Source organism: Peromyscus californicus, unplaced genomic scaffold (assembly GCF_007827085.1).
Source record: "Peromyscus californicus insignis strain IS unplaced genomic scaffold, ASM782708v3 Scaffold_23__1_contigs__length_62951481, whole genome shotgun sequence".
In the NCBI taxonomy this organism is placed as follows: Eukaryota; Metazoa; Chordata; class Mammalia; order Rodentia; family Cricetidae; genus Peromyscus; species Peromyscus californicus.
The window spans coordinates 28,097,425-28,116,115 of NW_026294534.1; the positions used below are offsets into that span (position 1 = coordinate 28,097,425).

Genomic DNA, 18,691 nt, shown 5'->3' on the forward strand with positions numbered 1-18,691 from the left:
AGAGCCGGGTGGTGGTGGCACACACCTTTAATCTCAGCCGTTGGGAGGCAGAGGCAGGCAGATCTCTGTGAGTTCGAGGCCAGCCTGGTCTAAAGAGCAAGTTCCAGGAAAGCCAAGGCTACACAAAGAAATCCTGTTTCAAAAACAAAAGCGAACAATAAAATATAAATAAAAAAGTGATTAGGTTTGCCTTACATTTGTGTGAACAGGAAAAACTAAGTGCTGGGTTGAGACTGGAGAACATCATGAAGTGTAGAATGATCGATGGACCAAAGGGAGGAACCTCAGGGCACCACATTAAGTGGAGCACAGACATGAAACCGTCAAAGAGTACCCTATCTCTCTCATTCCTATCTGGAGTGTAGGAGACTGGAGGTTGAGGGCCTTAATTATTCATGGAAAGCTAAACTCGCCAGGACACCTGCAGCTGAGGAGAGCTGCTAACAAATTAGCTTCCTCCTGAGTGATGAGGACTGAGGTGGATTTTCTTGTGTCTGGAATATGTGGGGGAAGGACAGAAAGGAAAGTATGATACACACACACACACACACACACACACACACACACACACACACAAAAAAAAAAAAAAAAAAAAAAAAAGATAGTTCAACATTGTGGTACTTTCCCATTATGACAAATAAAAACAGAAAGCAAAACTTTGTTCAGTCACAAAACAACAAAACCCCAAACAATGTTACATGTGGGTCTTTTACAAGAACTGTATAGTTATTGAGATGTTTTGGGTGGACTAGTTCTAGAATCTATGACACACAGCTATTTTATCCATGAATGAAGATTTCAATTTGGAAGTAATCACCATGATATCTCCTATATAGTCTAACTATGTCTATTAGTCAAAACTTAACATTGTCACAAGCATACGCTAGGAAGTAATTAAGCTACATCATACTTCAGGCTCCATGTTTTAAAAAGAGCCAGGATGTAGCTCACTAATAGCAATTTCCTAGTAAGTGCAAGACCCTGTGTTTGATCCCAAATACTCCAAAACACAAGCAAACAAACAGAAAACTATTTTCAAAAAAAAAAAAGAGAGAGAGATAGAAAAGCCTTAAACTTGAAATAAACAACAAGAAGAAAACCATTTAAGAAAGGAGGGAAGCAAGCCTCCAATATTCATATTTTTGTGGGACTGTGAGACCCACAAGTTTGTCTGAAAAGTTTGAATACCACAACTTCTTAGTGCTGGCTGTGTGGAGGCAGCTAAGCTCCTCACAACCCAGCCCTGGAACCTTCCTCCAACAGCCCTAAGAGCAAGTACCAGAAATACAATTTGGAAGTCAGCAGAGTCCTGAATATGCTCAGGCATCTTCTTTTATAATTCTAGGGCTTAAGGAAATCTCTATAATGCTCTGTGGTTCTTTCCATCCTTATATGGAAAAAGAATGCATGTTGCCAGAGGAAATTCAAAATAATGAACTGGATTTATGGCTAATTTCCCTAAAGGATCTTTCTCAGTTAGATTTAACCAAAGAATACTCAGTGAGATGATGGCCCAGTTCTAGAGACAAGTGTCTGCACATTGAAATATTCCAGGCTGCTTCTTTCCACCGTGGTCTGAGTGCTAAGTTTCCTCCTGAGTGAGGAAATGACTGAAGAAGGTGAAGGAGTCTGGTAGCATCGTGTTGTCACTGATTTCTAGGCTTGGTGACCGTCCCGTGGTTCTAGGAAAGAGTACCACAAGTTTAAAAGATCCACACCAGAGTCTCTATAGTTAGCAGGCATGACCACACTGCTACCCCGTGGCTGACTTTTAGTCTGTCATTCTTCACTGCATATTAGCCTCCCTACTTCTAAAAAGTTTTCTTCTGCTTATCATTGGTGGTGACCGTGATTCGAACTCGAGCTCAGGCTGTCTGACTTGCTGGCGGTCACCTTTACCCACTCAGCCATCTCACAGGTCCCACCACTTAGCATTTGAGTGGCATACGGAAACTCAGTCAGTCCTTGGAAGGAGATGAGTTGTCATATCATTTGTTAACAACCTCAGGGGTAGTTGTTTTACAGTGTCTTCGTCCACAAATACACACACTAGGCAGGAGACTGTGTTCTTCCTTCCTAAGGGAAGCAATGTGGTTGGCTGGGAAGGAAAGCAGAGAAGTTTGGGAGAGAAGGGACACAGAGCAGACCATGCCCTTAGGTCCACAGACAAGGGCACTGCTTCCCACAAAACGAAGAACCAGGTTGGCTGACACTCTGAAGCCAGCTGCACTTATGACTTATGTGGCCATCAGTCACGTATTAAAGGATCACCAAGCTCCTCTTTACTCTCTGTTTTTATTAAAAACACTTATCTCAAGATGTATCTGAGGAAACAGCCCACAGGAGAGTGTCTTGTGTTCACCAACAGTCACAGTGACAGTCCTCTCAACTATGAACTATGTCCATGGTGCTCAGGGTCACGGAGAAGGCTCATCAATTCTAACAGAAATTTAGCACAGTTCTCAAATCAAAAAATTTTCTTGGCCGGGCGGTGGTGGCGCACGCCTTTAATCCCAGCACTCGGGAGGCAGAGCCAGGTGGATCTCTGTGAGTTCGAGGCCAGCCTGGGCTACCAAGAGAGTTCCAGGAGAGGCGCAAAGCTACACAGAGAAACCCTGTCTCGAAAAACCAAAAAAAAGAAAAAAAAATTTTCTCATAATTCATTTTCAAAGAAATAGAAATATCCCAAGCAATTATACAATGAAAAACCTCTTTCAATTAATAAAATTATCATTGCAAAAAGTTTTATGGGCAATCTTAAGTTTTTAATATTTACTTATTATTTATTAGTGTAGGAGAATAGATTTTTTTTCTAACCCACAAAATCTTTTTATAAAATTCTTTGTTCATTGTTAAATACCCTAAAATTATGTTAATCATCAAGTATCTAAATTATACTATTCCTCAAAGACTTTATGAACTAACTAGTCTTTGTTATATAAAATCAGGTTTGTCGCTCTTTTCCTCCTGTGCAGCTCGGGCACCGTAGCCATCATGAATGACACAGTAACGATCCGGACCAGGAAGTTCATGACTAAACCGTCTGCTTCAGAGGAAACAGATGGTTATTGATGTCCTTCACCCTGGGAAGGCAACAGTACCAAAGACTGAAATTCGGGAGAAGCTAGCCAAAATGTACAAAACCACACCAGATGTCATCTTTGTGTTCGGGTTCAGGACCCACTTTGGTGGCGGCAAAACGACTGGCTTCGGCATGATCTATGATTCTCTAGATTATGCTAAGAAGAATGAGCCCAAACACAGACTGGCAAGGCATGGCCTCTATGAGAAGAAGAAGACCTCTCGGAAACAGCGGAAGGAGCGCAAGAACAGAATGAAGAAGGTCAGGGGCACGGCAAAGGCCAACGTTGGTGCTGGCAAAAAGCCAAAGGAGTAGCTCTGCGGTGATTTGATCTGCGGTGGTGTACAGACAATTTCTGGAAGAACAAATAAACTAAAAGCTTATGTGTCTGGAAAAAAAAAATCAGGTTTGTCTAGGCCTCATGGAGTGGGTTTATAATCTCAGTTCATCGGAAACTTGAAGCAGGATTCTAGTTCAAGGCCTCCCCAGGCGACTTAATGAGATATTGTCTCAAATAAAAGGTAGGAACTGGGGAAATGACTCATGCCATATAACACAATATCCTGAGTTTGAATCCCTAGCACCCATATGAAAAGCTTGGCATGGCAGGACACTCTGGATAGTTGGAGACAGATGGGTCCATGGGTCCTACTGGCCAGCTAGTCTAGATGAGTAGGTGATCTCCAGGTCTAGTGGGAGACTCTTTCTTCAAAAATAAAGAAATGAGCAATTTAGAAAGTCACCCAGCACCCACCTATGGCCTCTTCATGCACATACACTAGAACACACACACACACACACACACACACACAAAGTAAAAAGTAGCTAAGATACAGCTCAGTGTATAGCATTTGCCTAGCAGGAATGAAGCTAGGTTCAATCCTTAGTATCAAAATAAATAAATAAAAATATAAAGCATAGTCTAGATATGACATAAAAATTACACTTACCTTTAGAGCTGCACATCCTCTCTGGGGATCTAGTGTCTACTTCAGTGATGGTACTCACCCAACTGAGATGCATTGCTGCTGTATGCAAAAACAGGTCCATCCATCATGGATATGCCAGAAACTTCAGATGGAATAAGCCAACTCTGCAATCTTGCATAGCAAAACTCTCCGGTGGCATAGAAGAGAAGTAGTTGAAAACCAATATTGCATCAAATTCAAACTCCCAGGGAGAGTATGTTGAGGAGACAGGGGGGAAATGCTGTGAAAAAGTCAAGGAGAGCTGTAAATTATATGCATCAACAACTACAATAGCATTGGATTGGGAAGAACCTTAATTTTAGCATTCTCTAAGGCTAACTATGCCTTAAGGTGGCTGTGTCCACAGTTGGATGCACAGTGCTCTGGGTGTGCATGAGGATTCACTGGGGAATTTTCATAAGCTTTATAAATATTTAAATACAGAATGACCGTGGTGCCCTCCCTATGTGAGGATACTCCAGAAAAAAACAGATCCAGCAGGACATGTAGCGACATCTAAGGATATGTATTATGGGAATTGGCTGCAGCATTTTGTAGGTATGTAGCTCATATCTAAGCAAATGTACTAGACTTCTGTAAAACAAAAACCCAGGGTAAACTCAAAACCCAGACACCTGTTTAAAGATAAAAATCATGCAAGCACAGGAACGTAAGAAGACAGAGCCAAATTGGACATTTTTTTGCCCCAAATAGATCTTCTAAAACCATATTGTGCAGTTAAACTGATAATGATCTCAAACTCTGAGAAATTCTAAGAATGCTGAACAGTAAAGATTACCAAGACTTCTGAAAGAAGGACTTATATACAATTTCATGAACAGTGAACCTCGCCTCGAGCACCTTGTGCCTTGAAAATTTACTTGGTTAGATGCCTCATTTATGGTCAGAAAATGTAAAAAATAATCACTGGAAACATATTTTGCAATTTATTTCAGTAAAGTTTATTCATACAACATTTAATCTGGTTCTTCAAAGCCTTTCAGAAGAGTTAAGGAGTTTCTGGACCAATGAGTTGAGTAGCACATGTGAAAAATCCATATCTAAAAAGCATTCCCACTTTAGTGATCCCAGGACAGAATTTACTTACTGATGCAGAAGCTTGATGAGATCCAACTTTGAGTTTGGGGTAAACATACGTAATGTACAAATAAAATGTTGCTTTTCTCTCTCGAAGGTGTGGCTCCTGGTAAAATACTATTGCTGTGTTCCATGCAATAAAGTTCTGGAGCACCCTGGCCTAATTATCTTGAAGTCCTAATGGATGTTTTTCAGCATTCTGAAAGAGTTAACACTCAAATAGATGTGAAAATGTTTCTCCACCCTAATCTGTGAATCCTTCCTAAGATACTTCTTCCAAGGCATTTAGATATCCAGACACTGAAGTTGGCTGAGTTAGTTTTTAGAGGGACTTTTATGTAGCGTTCATGCTCCTAATCTACATTCAGAATAATAATAGTTTTGAATTATACATGGTTTGTTATACTTAGGTGTATTTCTATGTTGGAAGTGCAGAGCTATGATGACTAATTGTAAGGATCAAGTGAGTTAGTTCTCCCAAAGAAATTGTTCATGAAACAGCAGAGCCGGGAAATCCTGGTTCTCATTGTGAAGGTTGCAGGGAAATCCTATCACTATGGGAGCAGCATGGGGCTGGGTCAGCAGCCTTCAATCTGGTGTATTTTATGTGTACGAGTGCTGTGTATTTGTGTATGTGCACCGTGTGCATGTCTGGTGCATGTGGAGGCTGGAAGAGGGTGCTGAATCTCTACAACTGGAGTTATAGAGACTTGTGAACAGCCACAAAATCCTATTCTCTGCAAGAGCAGCAAGTGCTCCCAACTACTGAGTCATCGCTACAGACCCTGTGTAGCCTTTTGATTTTGACTTTACATAAAACACCTCACTACAGTTTACCTAAAACTTCCCTCTCCTCCTGGTATTCCTAAGGAATTCCACATTCTAACCATAGACTTTCAAAAGTGTACCTACAAGTCAGAGTACTATACAAAAATCTTCACATGTCACTTGACATTTCTCTATGTCTGGTGCTTGACTGGCAGTCCACTGATGTCCAGAAAATGCCTTTAAAAATTATTTGTTGAGACAGAATTTCTTTGTGTAGGGCAGGCTGTTCTTGATCCCATGATCCTCTTGGCTCAGGTTGCTGAGTGCTGGGATTCTGGGTGTGTTCTATGCACAGCATGCTTCTAGAATAGCTTTGTGGCTCTAGCCAAGTCTCACCTAAAAATCACAAGGACTCAGTGCCTCAATTCACATAAGCCAATTCCATTTGCAGAATTTCTTTCCACGGGTAACTATGATAAAGCATGGATTTTCTTGATGCAGATATTTCAGGCTGGTTTTAATTATTCTAGCTTTTAATAGCTCACTAAATCTGCTCTTAATTCCCTCTACCTCAGCTGCTAAAAATTGCAAATCAAGGGGTAAATGGCATCGATGGCGACATTCTGCCATCAGTAGCGATCAAAGTCATGGAAGGCATATCCTCTCACCGTATGATTTCCTTTCCGGAGAAAGGGGAGGCACATGTGACAACATTTGGTAGAACTCGATACAGGCCCTAAGGCTTAGTGAATGATACATGCTTGATGTCACGTGCATTTACAGGTTTTGGAGTCATACAATACACAACCTCAGTTCATGTCTTGTTGCCTAATTTATGGCTTAGGTGACTTGGGTTTGGGTGTCATCTAGAAAGGAGGGATAGTAGCTATAGCAGCATAGAAGTTGCTATAAAGAAAGATGAAATGAATTCAATTTTCTAAATAAAGGACTGGGATAATGCCAACAACACTTCAGAACTTGAAACAAACATCGTTGAAAGCTGGTCTTGTGTCAAAACATAATAGTAAAAAAAAGTCACAAATCTAACCTAAGTTGTTATAATACCCCTAAAGTAGATCTCATTATTCCCATTTTATGATAAAAAAAAACATAAACTTAGAGAAATTAAAAGATTTTCTTGGGTTCTACAACTAACTTATGGTGCTGGGTAAGTGACTCTAAAATTCAAAGTCTTTCCTCCGTCCAAGCTCTGTTAATATATATATATATATATATATATATATATATATATATATATATATATATATATTTCCATCTCAGAAGAGCCAAGCATAGCCTGATAGCAGAGTCAAGACTGTGGTCTTTGTTTCTCTTTTCTGAAAATGAGATTTGATGAGGATCCCTTTCAGAACACAAAGCGAATAGGGCCATGGGTTGTGTTCTCAGTTTCGAAGAACCAGATTATAAGATGCATGAAAGTCTACACTGTCCATGTGTAGAATGTACAGTATCAAGTGGTTTTTCACGACTCTCAAGTAGCGCACATGAGCACAAATGTGAATACCTATCCAGTTTGTAAACTGATGCGTATCCCTTGACTTCTAAATATGCTTCTTTACTCCTAAACACGTTCTTATGGAAAGCCCTAGAAAAGCCAGGCTGCTCTTTTCGTTTTTAGACTAACTTTTACAACAGGACGTACTTAGGTCTAGGAACAGAGACACTTGCATGGAGGGGGCCAAGCAAGTGTCGACAACATAGCAAGCTTTGCTTTCCTGGTACTTTAATAACTGGGACAGCTCAGGCCCCGTATCTAATCTCTTACATAAGACTTATGCAAGCGACGTGAGCCAACTCTTTCCTGACACAATGCCAGAGCTAAGTCAGACATTTAAAGGCCTTTGCTTCCTAATATTCCTGGTAAATGTGACACACACTCGTTTGCTCAGTTCACTTAGGCTATTTTTAAATTACTTGGATGAACACATACACTCACATTTATAAACACCCTTGCCAACACAATGAAAGCTCACATTGTATGTGCGTGTGTGTGTGTGTGTGTGTGTGTGTGTGTGTGTGTGTTCAAGTGTGCTTAGCCCAGGGATGCGAAGGCCAGAGGGGAGAAAGGTTTGGCATAATTGATAATACCACTTTAATCCTTCCTAGAAACACGCATTCACTGGCTGCAGACTGAAGACAAGCTGTCTTTCACTGGGGCTTTTGCAGGAAGGACATCACTCTGTTGCAGAGAGCTGTCCACCTTATTCATTCAGCCTTATTTCCCAGCTCTGGAATTTGGTTTTTCTCATTTTAAGCAAAGAAAACAAGGTAGCTGAAAGGTTAGCCACTCTGTTCAGGAATAAAGAGAAGAAGGCTGCAAGAGAGAGATGGATGAGGTCCCAGAGGACGTCAACTCCTTGGGCCCACAAGAGTGACATTGAAAAACTCTAAAGATACAGTTCGAGGGAATTTCTAAGCCTTCATTCCAGGGCACTGTCCCGTGTCGTCCATGTCCGTGTCCCCCCGCCCCCTTTCCTCTCTCTCTGGGTATTTGTGCATTCGCCCATACTCGTTCACACGTGCCGTAGTATAGGTTTTTAAGTTAAAGGACTACTTTGTGTGTGTATGTCTGTGTGATGGGGATACACAGTGCGCATGTGCCTATCAGAGGGCAGCTCGCTGGAGTTGGCTCTCCCCTTCCAACATGGGTGCTGGATGGTGAACTCAGGTATTCAGCCTTGAGTTGACCTGCTAGTCTCTGTCTTTGAGGATTACCTGTCCTAAATGCAGAATCAAGAGTGATCTTACCAGCTCCTTTCGGCCACTTCTTTTGGGATACTGAGGAACTCAACATTGATTCAGGGCAGCCATTGTTCTAGAGGCAGGGGCAAAGCCGTGAGCAACCTTGGCTTGGTCCCTGCCTTCATGAGTCACTGGGATAATATGGCTTAGCACTTGCTGTCCTTCACCCTGCTGTATATAATTAGAACCAACTGGAAGCCGCTATAAACTATCATGCCTGTGGCCCACTGCCCCAGAGACACTCATGTGACCTAGGATGGAGCCACAGTGCTGCCCAGGATAGAAGAGAACTCCTAGTTCAGTTCCCCGGGGAAGGTAGCCATTATTTCCTTGATTTTAATTGTTCTCCCATGTGAATATATATGTGAGATGGATTTAAGTAACCCAGGGACGAACCAATGGATTCTTATCCACATTGTGATGTATCTTCTATATGCACTCAAAAAGCAAATGGTGGCCAGGGTAAACTTGTAAATTCACAGGTACTTTTTCTGCTTAGTACTCCTTGGGAGGCAACATCTTGTTTCTCCCTTCACTGTGTTTGGTTGGGCCTGGGTGTTAAACTGGCACAAAGAGCCAAGCATTCATTCTCCAGGTTGGGCCAAGAGCAGGAAATGAAGAGGCTGTGAGCAGACAAAGAGACAGGCAGTTCTGGGTAGAGAAGCCACCGGGGTGATGAGTGTTTATCAAGGCTTCTTTAGATGGTTTTTCTCAGCCCCGGCTCCCCTCTTTAGTGGGAAGAATCCTTCTTCCTGGCATAAAAAGGATTCCTTCCACGGCAGGTGGGGGGGGGGGGTGGAGGGGAGTCACTTCTACTTTTAGGAAGAAAGGTGGCAATGTCTTCGTTGCCCTGCCTGCTTATTTAGGTGCCTGGAGCTTAAAAATAATCCTTACACCACGGTGATATATTTTAGGGCGGCATATTCTTCCACCTTTTTGCACAACACTCTGAAAGTTACCTTTAAAGTACAGGAATTAAAAATGGAAACATGAGTCAGGTTCAATCCCAATATTAAATAAACAATAATACGAGCTCCGCGCGGATACGGCACAAATCAAGTTCCATGCGGAATGACTGCAAAGGGCACTTTTAAAGTATGGTCAAAGACCAAATGCAGGCGTGAACAGGTCTTGGGTTGTCTAAGGGATTCTTGGTGGTGGCTCCCAAGCATCTATCAGTTTCAGGTTAAGAAGTAAACTGATTCATTCGGTTCTCTCAAAGACCAGTTTAACTCACAACCATTTCAGTGGATGACCTGTTTGCTGAAAGCAACTCCTAGAATGAACACTGGGAGACCAACAGCTTCAACCAGATCTTCTGGTGTTTGGTGTGAGAGGCAGATGTAGCGCAGAGACAGGAGCAAAAGTGGGCACACTCCTGCAGAGGAGAGACAGCATCTGAAATTCAAAACTTAAGCTCCACACGCAGCTGAGCTGTGCCTGCAGGCTCATGGGGAGATGCCTGCTGTGGCTCCTTAGAGAAACTGATATAAAAAAAAAAGAGACTTTAGTAACAGAACACGGGCTCACTGTGAGTTGATTTTTCTGCAGTGGCCTTTTCTGAGTCTAAAGCTTGGTTACAGTGACTTCCCACCTAGGGGGCTTGCTTTAGAATTGCTGCGACCTTCCTGGTGGGAAACAGGAATGTACGAGCACGGGTGAGTCTTCTGGCGGCGGTGTGTCTCCATCCTTCAAGTAGTAACTCATGGCAGTCAGTGTGTGCTGCAACTCTGCATCCCTCTCCTACCTGCAGGCCCAGCTCAGGGATGTTTGATACGATGCCCTTCTCTTCATGTCGTAATTCAGTGCACACAAAATCCAAGTCCAGCCAACTCGAATACCTATGGTTAAGAATGCTGGAAATAAGATCCATTCATCTATCTGTGGGAGATAAATTTTTAATCAGGATTTTAAAAATATTAAACACTTAAAAAGTACTAATTCACATTACAAATAATGAATGAAATACATTTAGCCCTTGAGTTCAATTAATAATTTAGTGGACTAATCTTTAGCACACAGAAAGAATTCTGGTACCACTTCATAACCTTTCTATCCCCGGGAGTGTTGCCTTGCCAGTTGGCTTTCTTTGGTGTGGCTTAGAACTCTTTCTGTTCTAGACCACTAAGGTCAGAATTCTCCTCTTGCCTCAAGTCTCCAAGCACTATTGATGTATGTGTTTTCTGTGTGGTTCTAGTCCCAAGCTGTTTTATATAAGGATGTCACTCTCATGTATAAAATGCAGAGCCAAATGGTCTCTTTTATACTCCAGGTTCAAATACACTCTTCATCTGCTGCATAAAAGAGGCTGCTTTCCCCGTGGATTCCCTGCTAAATGCCTTCACCATAGTGGCAGCCTCTGCTCTCCTTATTACATGACCTAGTGTTTATCTGGCTTGAATGTCTGCATTCTGCTCTCTATCAGCAATAGAAGCGTTGGAAGCTCGGCAACTTGAGTCAGGAAAGTAATTTCCTGATTGGACTCGGCACACTTACTTCTATTGCTTTATGTCAATCAACATGAGGATGCTCCCAGTCAGACTTTACTTAGTGGTCTACCGTATCAGGAAGGTCTGAGTTACATTGTTCAACTATTCTGTGCTCTTATTATACAAGCCACACTGTGTGCTATATACAATATGATGGATAAATAAAAGACTTCTTAAACAATGTGCTATGCATGCCTGACACACTTGTCCATCTCCCAAAATATGACCCTTCTGAGAGATATTTCATATTTCAATCTACTCAGTTAGCGCAGAGAGAACCAAACTAGCCATGGACAGAAGAGGCCAGGTGGCCACTACCATATCAGATAGATCCCTATCTTAATCCAGACTGCAATGGAAAAAAAAATATCCGGGACAAAGAAATTTCTGAGGAATAGAAATCATTATTTGTCACTTCTGGAGACTGGAAAATCTAAGATCATGGCACTAGCAGATTTTGCATTTGGTGAGGACAGCTCTGTAGCGATGGTACCTACTATGGTCCTGCCATAGTAGAAGAGGTTTTTCTTTTGAAGTCTCTGTAGCCTCTACAGGGCACTAAACTAATTCACAAGGGCAGAGAATTCATGACCTATTACTTTCCAAAGGTTCCCACTCTAAATTTCAGTATATGGTCTATAAATCTTGAAAGGACCTAGGTCTTCAGACTATATCAATATTCTACCACAAGCTTTCCTCCTGGAATTCTACAGAGGGAGGAGGCTTTAGGACATTACTTTGAATCTGAAAACTCAATTCTTCCCACAGAGAGGTTTATAAAATGTCTTCAAAAGTTGAAATCCAAATTCAAGTTAGTGAACAGCTATCTGGAACTAAGATAGGCTTCTGGGAGATGACATAAGAATGAAAATGTGCCGTGGTACTTTGAGAATTAGAATAAGAGTATGGGGACTGGTGTACAAGGGATGCGAGAACCCTTTTATTCTCCATCCTAGAGATGGCTGCCAGACCCCTGACAAGTGCTTTGTCATAGTAGTAACCAAGCTTGAGGACAGTGTCTGGGTCAAGTCTAGTAATGCCCAACAGGAATGTCTTTAATTATGGAAAACCTGCTTTATCCAGTGTGCCTACTGGCATTCAAATTGTGGGAAGTGCAAGTGAGTAACAATTTTTAATTTAAAGTTTTAAATATGAATAACCTCATGTGGCTAGTGACTACTGAATTAGACACCAGAGGTCGAGACTGTGTTCCCTAGGAGAGAACACCAAGACAAAACAAAGCTCTGGATTCATTAGTTCCTTCCTTCAAGGTTGTTCTTAATTGAAAAGTACATTTCCAAATGAGATACACCAAATTAACACCACTGTCGCTTCTGTCGTATACTGAGCATGTGTTAAGCACCAAAGGCTTTTTAATATTACTTTTAATTCTGATAGTCAGGATAAATATTATCATTTTTTTTTTCATCCATGAAAAGGCTGAAATTTCTTGAGGCCATGAAGGAAGTCACAAAGATACAAGTACAGGCTGCAATTTAAACCTAGATCTGCCTGCTTTGAAATTTATAGACGCCTTTCCACCGTATCCTATAACATGCAACGATGTTTTCAAATGATATCTGATTTTGTAGACCAAAGTACATCTTTGTTATATTTTATTAGCATAAAGAATGTCATTTTCTCCCGCTCCATCTCTCTCTGCAGCTGTTTTTCTCTGCCATTTTGATACAGAGTGACTGTCACGCACAGCAGCGAAAGTTCTCGTGGGAAGCACAAAGGGACCCATAAAAGAAACGAGTAAATTTATGACTAATGGGGACATCAATTGCGGCTCGCACTCTGGGATATAGCTATTTTTGCAGCTTGTTAGGGACAGTTGCATGTTCTCACTACATGCTGTTAGAGGTAACTATTCATAGCTGAACACTGAGATGGATTAATCCTGTTATGACTGAATTAAAATCCCATGTTCTTAGCATAGGCTATTAGCAAATTAGAGAACCAGAAATACACACAGATTTTAGTGATAAACTAGTGATGGACCAGTTCAAGAGAGGTCTCAACATTTATCTACTGGTGTCATTATACAAAATGGAAAATAAAAGATTTATGAACATCAAGCAAATGCTCTATAGCCTAATAAATTCACGAGAAGCAATATTAATTTCTGAGGAGGCAGGCATGTATTTGCCACACCTCTGTAAAAAGATCCCCCAATTGATGAATTTTCAAGCATTCTTTTCCATTGTCAGCTTCAGTTTTCTGGAACCAGAGTTTCCATGGCATTCAAATGAACTGGAGTGGGAAGAGAAACACAGAGTATTCAATTATACCCACAGTGTCAGGATGAGGCCAGGTCTCAGAATAAGCAAGTCAGGCTAAGGGTCAGCTTTTCCGGAAATCAATGATACACAGACATATAAGCTGTAGGGGAGCTCTTAAATGCGGAGTGTTCATTCCCAAATGAAAACAGGACATTATAAAGAGCAGAAAGTCCCTGGCACCCGGGCTTTGGGGGTGTTTGAGTTGTGGTGAGGGAAGTTCAGTTGATCAAGTCTTGTCTTGCTAGCATTATCTTCTCCAAGCATGAGCATCCCTGAACCCATGTAAAAAATGCCAGGCATGGTGTAGTATACACTTGCGGTTCCAACACTGGAACTGGAAAAGTGGAGGAAGAGGACCCCTGCAGCTTGCTAGCCAGGCAGTATAGCCTAATTGGTGAGCTATGAACTAATAAGAGACTGTGCTTCAAAGGAACTGGATGTTGTTCCTGAGAATGATACCCAAGGCTGTCCTCTGGCCTCTACACACATTTTGCAGCTGTACCTGCACACATATGTGCACCTGCACAAATGTACAGACACACAGAGACATATGTGCACACACATACACACACACACACACACACACACACACACACACACACACACACACACATGCACACACACAACAAACACACACACACACATTTTAAAAAAAGGAAAACATAAAATTCAACAGCTGGACATGGTGGTGCACACCTGTAATCCCAGAACTTGGGAGGCAGAAATAGAAGGATCATGAGTTCATAGCCACCCTCAGATACATAGAAAGTTTTGAGTGGGTGGGCAATTGGCACACACAGTATAGAGGATGTAAGGAAAGGAAGAAAATGAAGTCAATAATGGAAAAATGCCACCAGGGGAGGAGCCGCAATACAAGTCAAGAAAAGCCATCTCTCAGAGGACAGCATAAGAGCCTAGTCACGGAAGCATGTGGGCCAAAGAAAAGAAAGCCAATTATGGGCCTAAACACACAGCTTTGAGTGAGCTACATGCAAGGCTGAGTCATTGCTGAGTAATTGCACTGTTCCCTTCCAATCCGGGACAATGAGCAATCAGGTGAAATGGGTGAGGGGCCAGCTGGACTAAGAAAAGACTCATTTTAGACATTGAAAATGGTGAGGCCATGGGTGTCCAAGAAGAAAGGGTGGTTCTATGGGAATCAGCACTAAATATTGCCCTTCCCAGAGTCTGATGATAAAGGTTAGAGGTATTAGGCCCTTACTTCCTCTTGAAGCTAGGCAGTGGTAGCTGGAAAGACAGGAACCTAGCAATCTTTGCCTTCTGTCTTACCTCCTAGATGTATAAACCTAACCCTAACCCACATAGGTAAACGTCATGGCCATGGCACACAAACATTCCTCTTCTTTTATTTTCCAGGAGCCTTGGATTCTGGGTAGCATTAGGATGGGGGAAGAAATCGGTGGTGGGTTATATCTTGGGGATGCATTGTCAAAACTCAGCAGTCAGTTCACTGTCACCCTCTTGCCTGTGATGGACTCCCCCATAGCCCCTGTAACTCTTCTGTTTTAGTGTCTTTTGAAAGCTTGATTAGGCTCCAGTCAACAGACCCCCAGAAGTACTCAGAAAAACACCATGCAATCTACTAGTCACCAGAAAAACCACTCAAGTCAACAGCACATGTGAGCAATAGGCTTACAGGAGTTTATAGCTATTTTCTGTAATAAAGAATGGAGTGTTCATTCTGTCTTGCAGCATTATATGCCCAGAAGGCAGCAAAGATGCTATTGAGCACTGAGAAAGAACATTGTCAAGGCCCTGCCTGCATCTTGCTGTCTTGGCAGAGTATGTTCTCAGATGGACATAAATCAAACCGTCGAAATAGTGTTTTCTCAGATCTAACTCGAAAGCACTGGGCTCCTGGAATTCCCTTACTTGTCCCTTTGCTTGTGATTCTTTTGAAAATTTGCCTTTTGTTTTCTACAAAGAGACCTGAGAGGAGTGGGCCTCTGCAGGATCAAGGTTATGAGGAAGACCAGTCTTTGCCCAAACGGACATATGGTGGGTTTGTGGTGCCTTGGTGTGAGGTTTAAAGTTACCAGAGGTGAGAAGGTTGACTAAAGCTTCGAGAACCAAGGAAAACTCCCAAAGCAGCTCATTTTTATAAATGCTATTGTCTTATATAACCCGCTGGAAGACACCCAGTTCTCCCTTGCAAGAGCTCCTATGAGTCAATTCGTCATTTGATATTTTGTAGAGTTTGCAGTAAACTGGAAGCCAGTGAATTCTACTAAACTCCAATGACAAACTGTGCTGCACTCTAGTCATCTGGGAAATGCACCAGAAGGAAACCATTTTACCTTTCTTTTTTTCAAGCCCAACTACTTCCAACATCTAGAACAATGTCTTCCTGTAGTAGCAAGTGTGCAGGAATTGCTTGAAGGGTTAAGTTGAATTTTGAAAGATTTTCTTCCTCTGAGATATAGAACTGAAGCACACAAAGCCAGGAAGTTTTGTCTTTCTCCCTTCCTAGCCCCTGAAGACCTTGGTTATCCAAACAGCTGGTGTTGATTATCCCCCCCCTTGCCCTCCTGCCCCCTGCCCCCTACCCCAACCCACCCCTCTTTCTTGTGCTGGCTAGTTTTATGCCAGTGTGACAGGAGAGGAGCTAGAGTCCTTTCAGAAGAGGGAACCTCAGCTGAGAAAATGTCCCCACTGGATCGGCCTGTGATTCATCTTCTTGATTAACAATTAATGTGAGAAGATTCCCGTTCATGATGGGTGGCATCACCCATTGGGTAGTTGTCCTGGGTGCTATAAGAAAGCAGATTGAACAAACCATGTAAGCAGTATTCATTCCTCCATGGCCTCCACTTCAGTTCCTGCCTCCAGGCTCCAGCCCCAACTTTCCTGGGTGATGGACTATGGACTGTTAAGATGAAATACACCCTTTCTTTCCCAAGTTGCTTTTGATCAGGGTATTTATCACAGCAAGAGGAACCCAACTGGACACTTCTCCCCTGTTCTTCTTCCTCCTACTCTTACTCTTCTTCCCCCATCTTGCCCCTTCTCCTCTTCCTCTTCCTTGGCATTCACAACCAAGGAGTCTATATACGTAAAGAACACACAGCCAATGGGAGAACAGGGTACTGCTTTATTCATAGTTGGGCAAATGCTCAATATTCCCAACTTGAGGCTCTTAGTAAGGGAGTTTTTGGAGACACTGGATGTAAAGAAGGGAAGGCAAAGCCCCTAAGCTTGCTGGGGATTCTGTGCTCCAAAATGCCTCAAAAAGGCATATGCAAAGATCTTGCAGTGAGACGGCAGACATCCTCAAGGTCCTCTACTTTCTCAGGAAACTAAAGAAGGGCACATTTTGTTTTTCTTCTTCAAACCCAGCCAGCCTCCAAGAGCTGCCCACGAGGACACAAGAGACAAAGTAGAGTGAGTCACACAGAGGTGAAGGCTTGTCCTTCACCACAGAGGGATTCTGACCAGGGCGAAGTACAGCCCATTGGTGGTCATGTTCTCGGCAGCCAGGAAGCAAGGCAACCTGCCTTGGTTACTCATCTATCACAATGTGGATGGAGAGTGGAGGGATGGGCAGAAGGATGGAAGCATTAGCCTCCCTCTTGGACAGAAATGGAACATGGAAACAGGGAACTAAAGAGTCCATGATAGAGAATCGGTACATAGTTGTACTGTTAGTTTAGGGTGCTGCTTGGTCTGTTTTACAAAAGAAACCTAGACATAGAGCTATAGTTTTGCCTTGGAACTTCTCACAATTATTAGAGGACTTATCATCTGCATACTTCCCATGTCGCCTCTCCTTGTGACCCCAACTCTGCTGCCTATACATTAGGCTGCTTCTTAGGTCCTCAAGCAGTCTCCATAGGTTGTGTCTTTATTAACTCCATATAAATGTCTGCAAGACTCAGTTGAGACACCACTTCCATGAGAAAAATCTGCAACTGTAACCAGAAACAGCCAAGCCCAATGTGTCTGGCAGTGCTGAGAGCCAGGGTCTCAAATCAGAGTCTAAAATATTATCATGGCCTTCAGCTTTCTAGCTCTGACCCTGAGCAAGTTATTTACCTCTTTCTTGTTTTTTTTTTAAATGGTGGAAATTGTCATGTCATATTAATAGATATCATTTACGACTCCAGAGAAACATAGATCACAAGATATGGAGCCTGCTACCATTTATTCTAGTGCAGATTATACGATTTGGTGAACTACATTTATTTGTACGTTGTTTGGTTAGTTTTATGTCAACTTGACACAAGCTATAGTCATTTGAGAGGAGGTAACCTCAATTGAGAAAGTACATCCATAAAATCAGGCTGTAGGCAGGCCTGTAAAGCATTTTCCTAATTAGTGATTGATGGGGGAGGGCTCAGCCCCATAATGGGCGGTGATATCCCTAGGCTAGTCGTCTTGGGATCTATAAGAAAGGCTGAGCAAACCATGAGGAGGAAGCCAGTAAGCAGCACTCTTCCATATACTCTGCATTAGCTCCTGTCTCCAGGTTCCTGCCCTGCTTGAGTTTCTGCCTGGATTTACTTTGATGATGAACAATGATATGGACATGTAAGCCAAGCAAACCCTTTCCTCTTCAACTTGCTTTTGGTCATAGTATTTCATCATAACAATAGTAACCCTAAATAGACTTGATTTATTCCCTCCCACTGATTTTTTTTCCCTTGGGGAAGTGGTAACAATAGCTGGCTACACACTATGGTTTCTCTTCCATTCCCATCCAGGTATCTTGTGTGATGCACATGATCAAAATTCACCTGATCCATGGATAGAGTGAAATGAGCCAAAATAAACTCAACTGTATCAGGTGATGTATTATACTGACTCTTTATCACTGCTTACCCAAAACCTGGCATCTTATAAATTAGTCAGTAGAGCATTCTGTGCATTAATTTATTTAAATATTAGATTATCTCACTAAATTTATATATCAAGCATAGTTTTAAGGGCAACAGTTCACTGGAATAGAGTGCTATTTTATTACCTGTTATTCACTTGTCTTAACTTTTTCTTTTTTTTTGGACCAGAAGTTCAGACCTTACTAAAAATTCTTTTCTACCCAGTTAATAATTAATTCTACTTGACCTAAAATCTCTAATCCCAGCTATGTGGGAGGCTGAAACAGGAGGATTACAAGGTCATGGCCTTACCTGGCTACAGAGTAAGTTCAAATCTGGCCCAGGTAACTTAATGAGACCCTGTCTTAAAATAAAACTTTTAAAAGAACTGAGGTTAAAGGTC

General features: G+C 42.1%; 1 protein-coding gene across 1 annotated transcript; it reads left to right on the forward strand.

Annotated features, from left to right (window-relative positions):
• Positions 1 to 2,994: 2,994 nt before the first annotated feature.
• LOC128119386 (40S ribosomal protein S24-like) lies at positions 2,995 to 3,470 on the forward strand. Its single transcript, XM_052752781.1, is given in 2 exon segments — positions 2,995 to 3,036; positions 3,038 to 3,470. Coding segments are annotated over 2 exon segments (402 nt in total). The 3' UTR covers positions 3,398 to 3,470.
• The last annotated feature ends 15,221 nt before the right edge of the window (positions 3,471 to 18,691 follow it).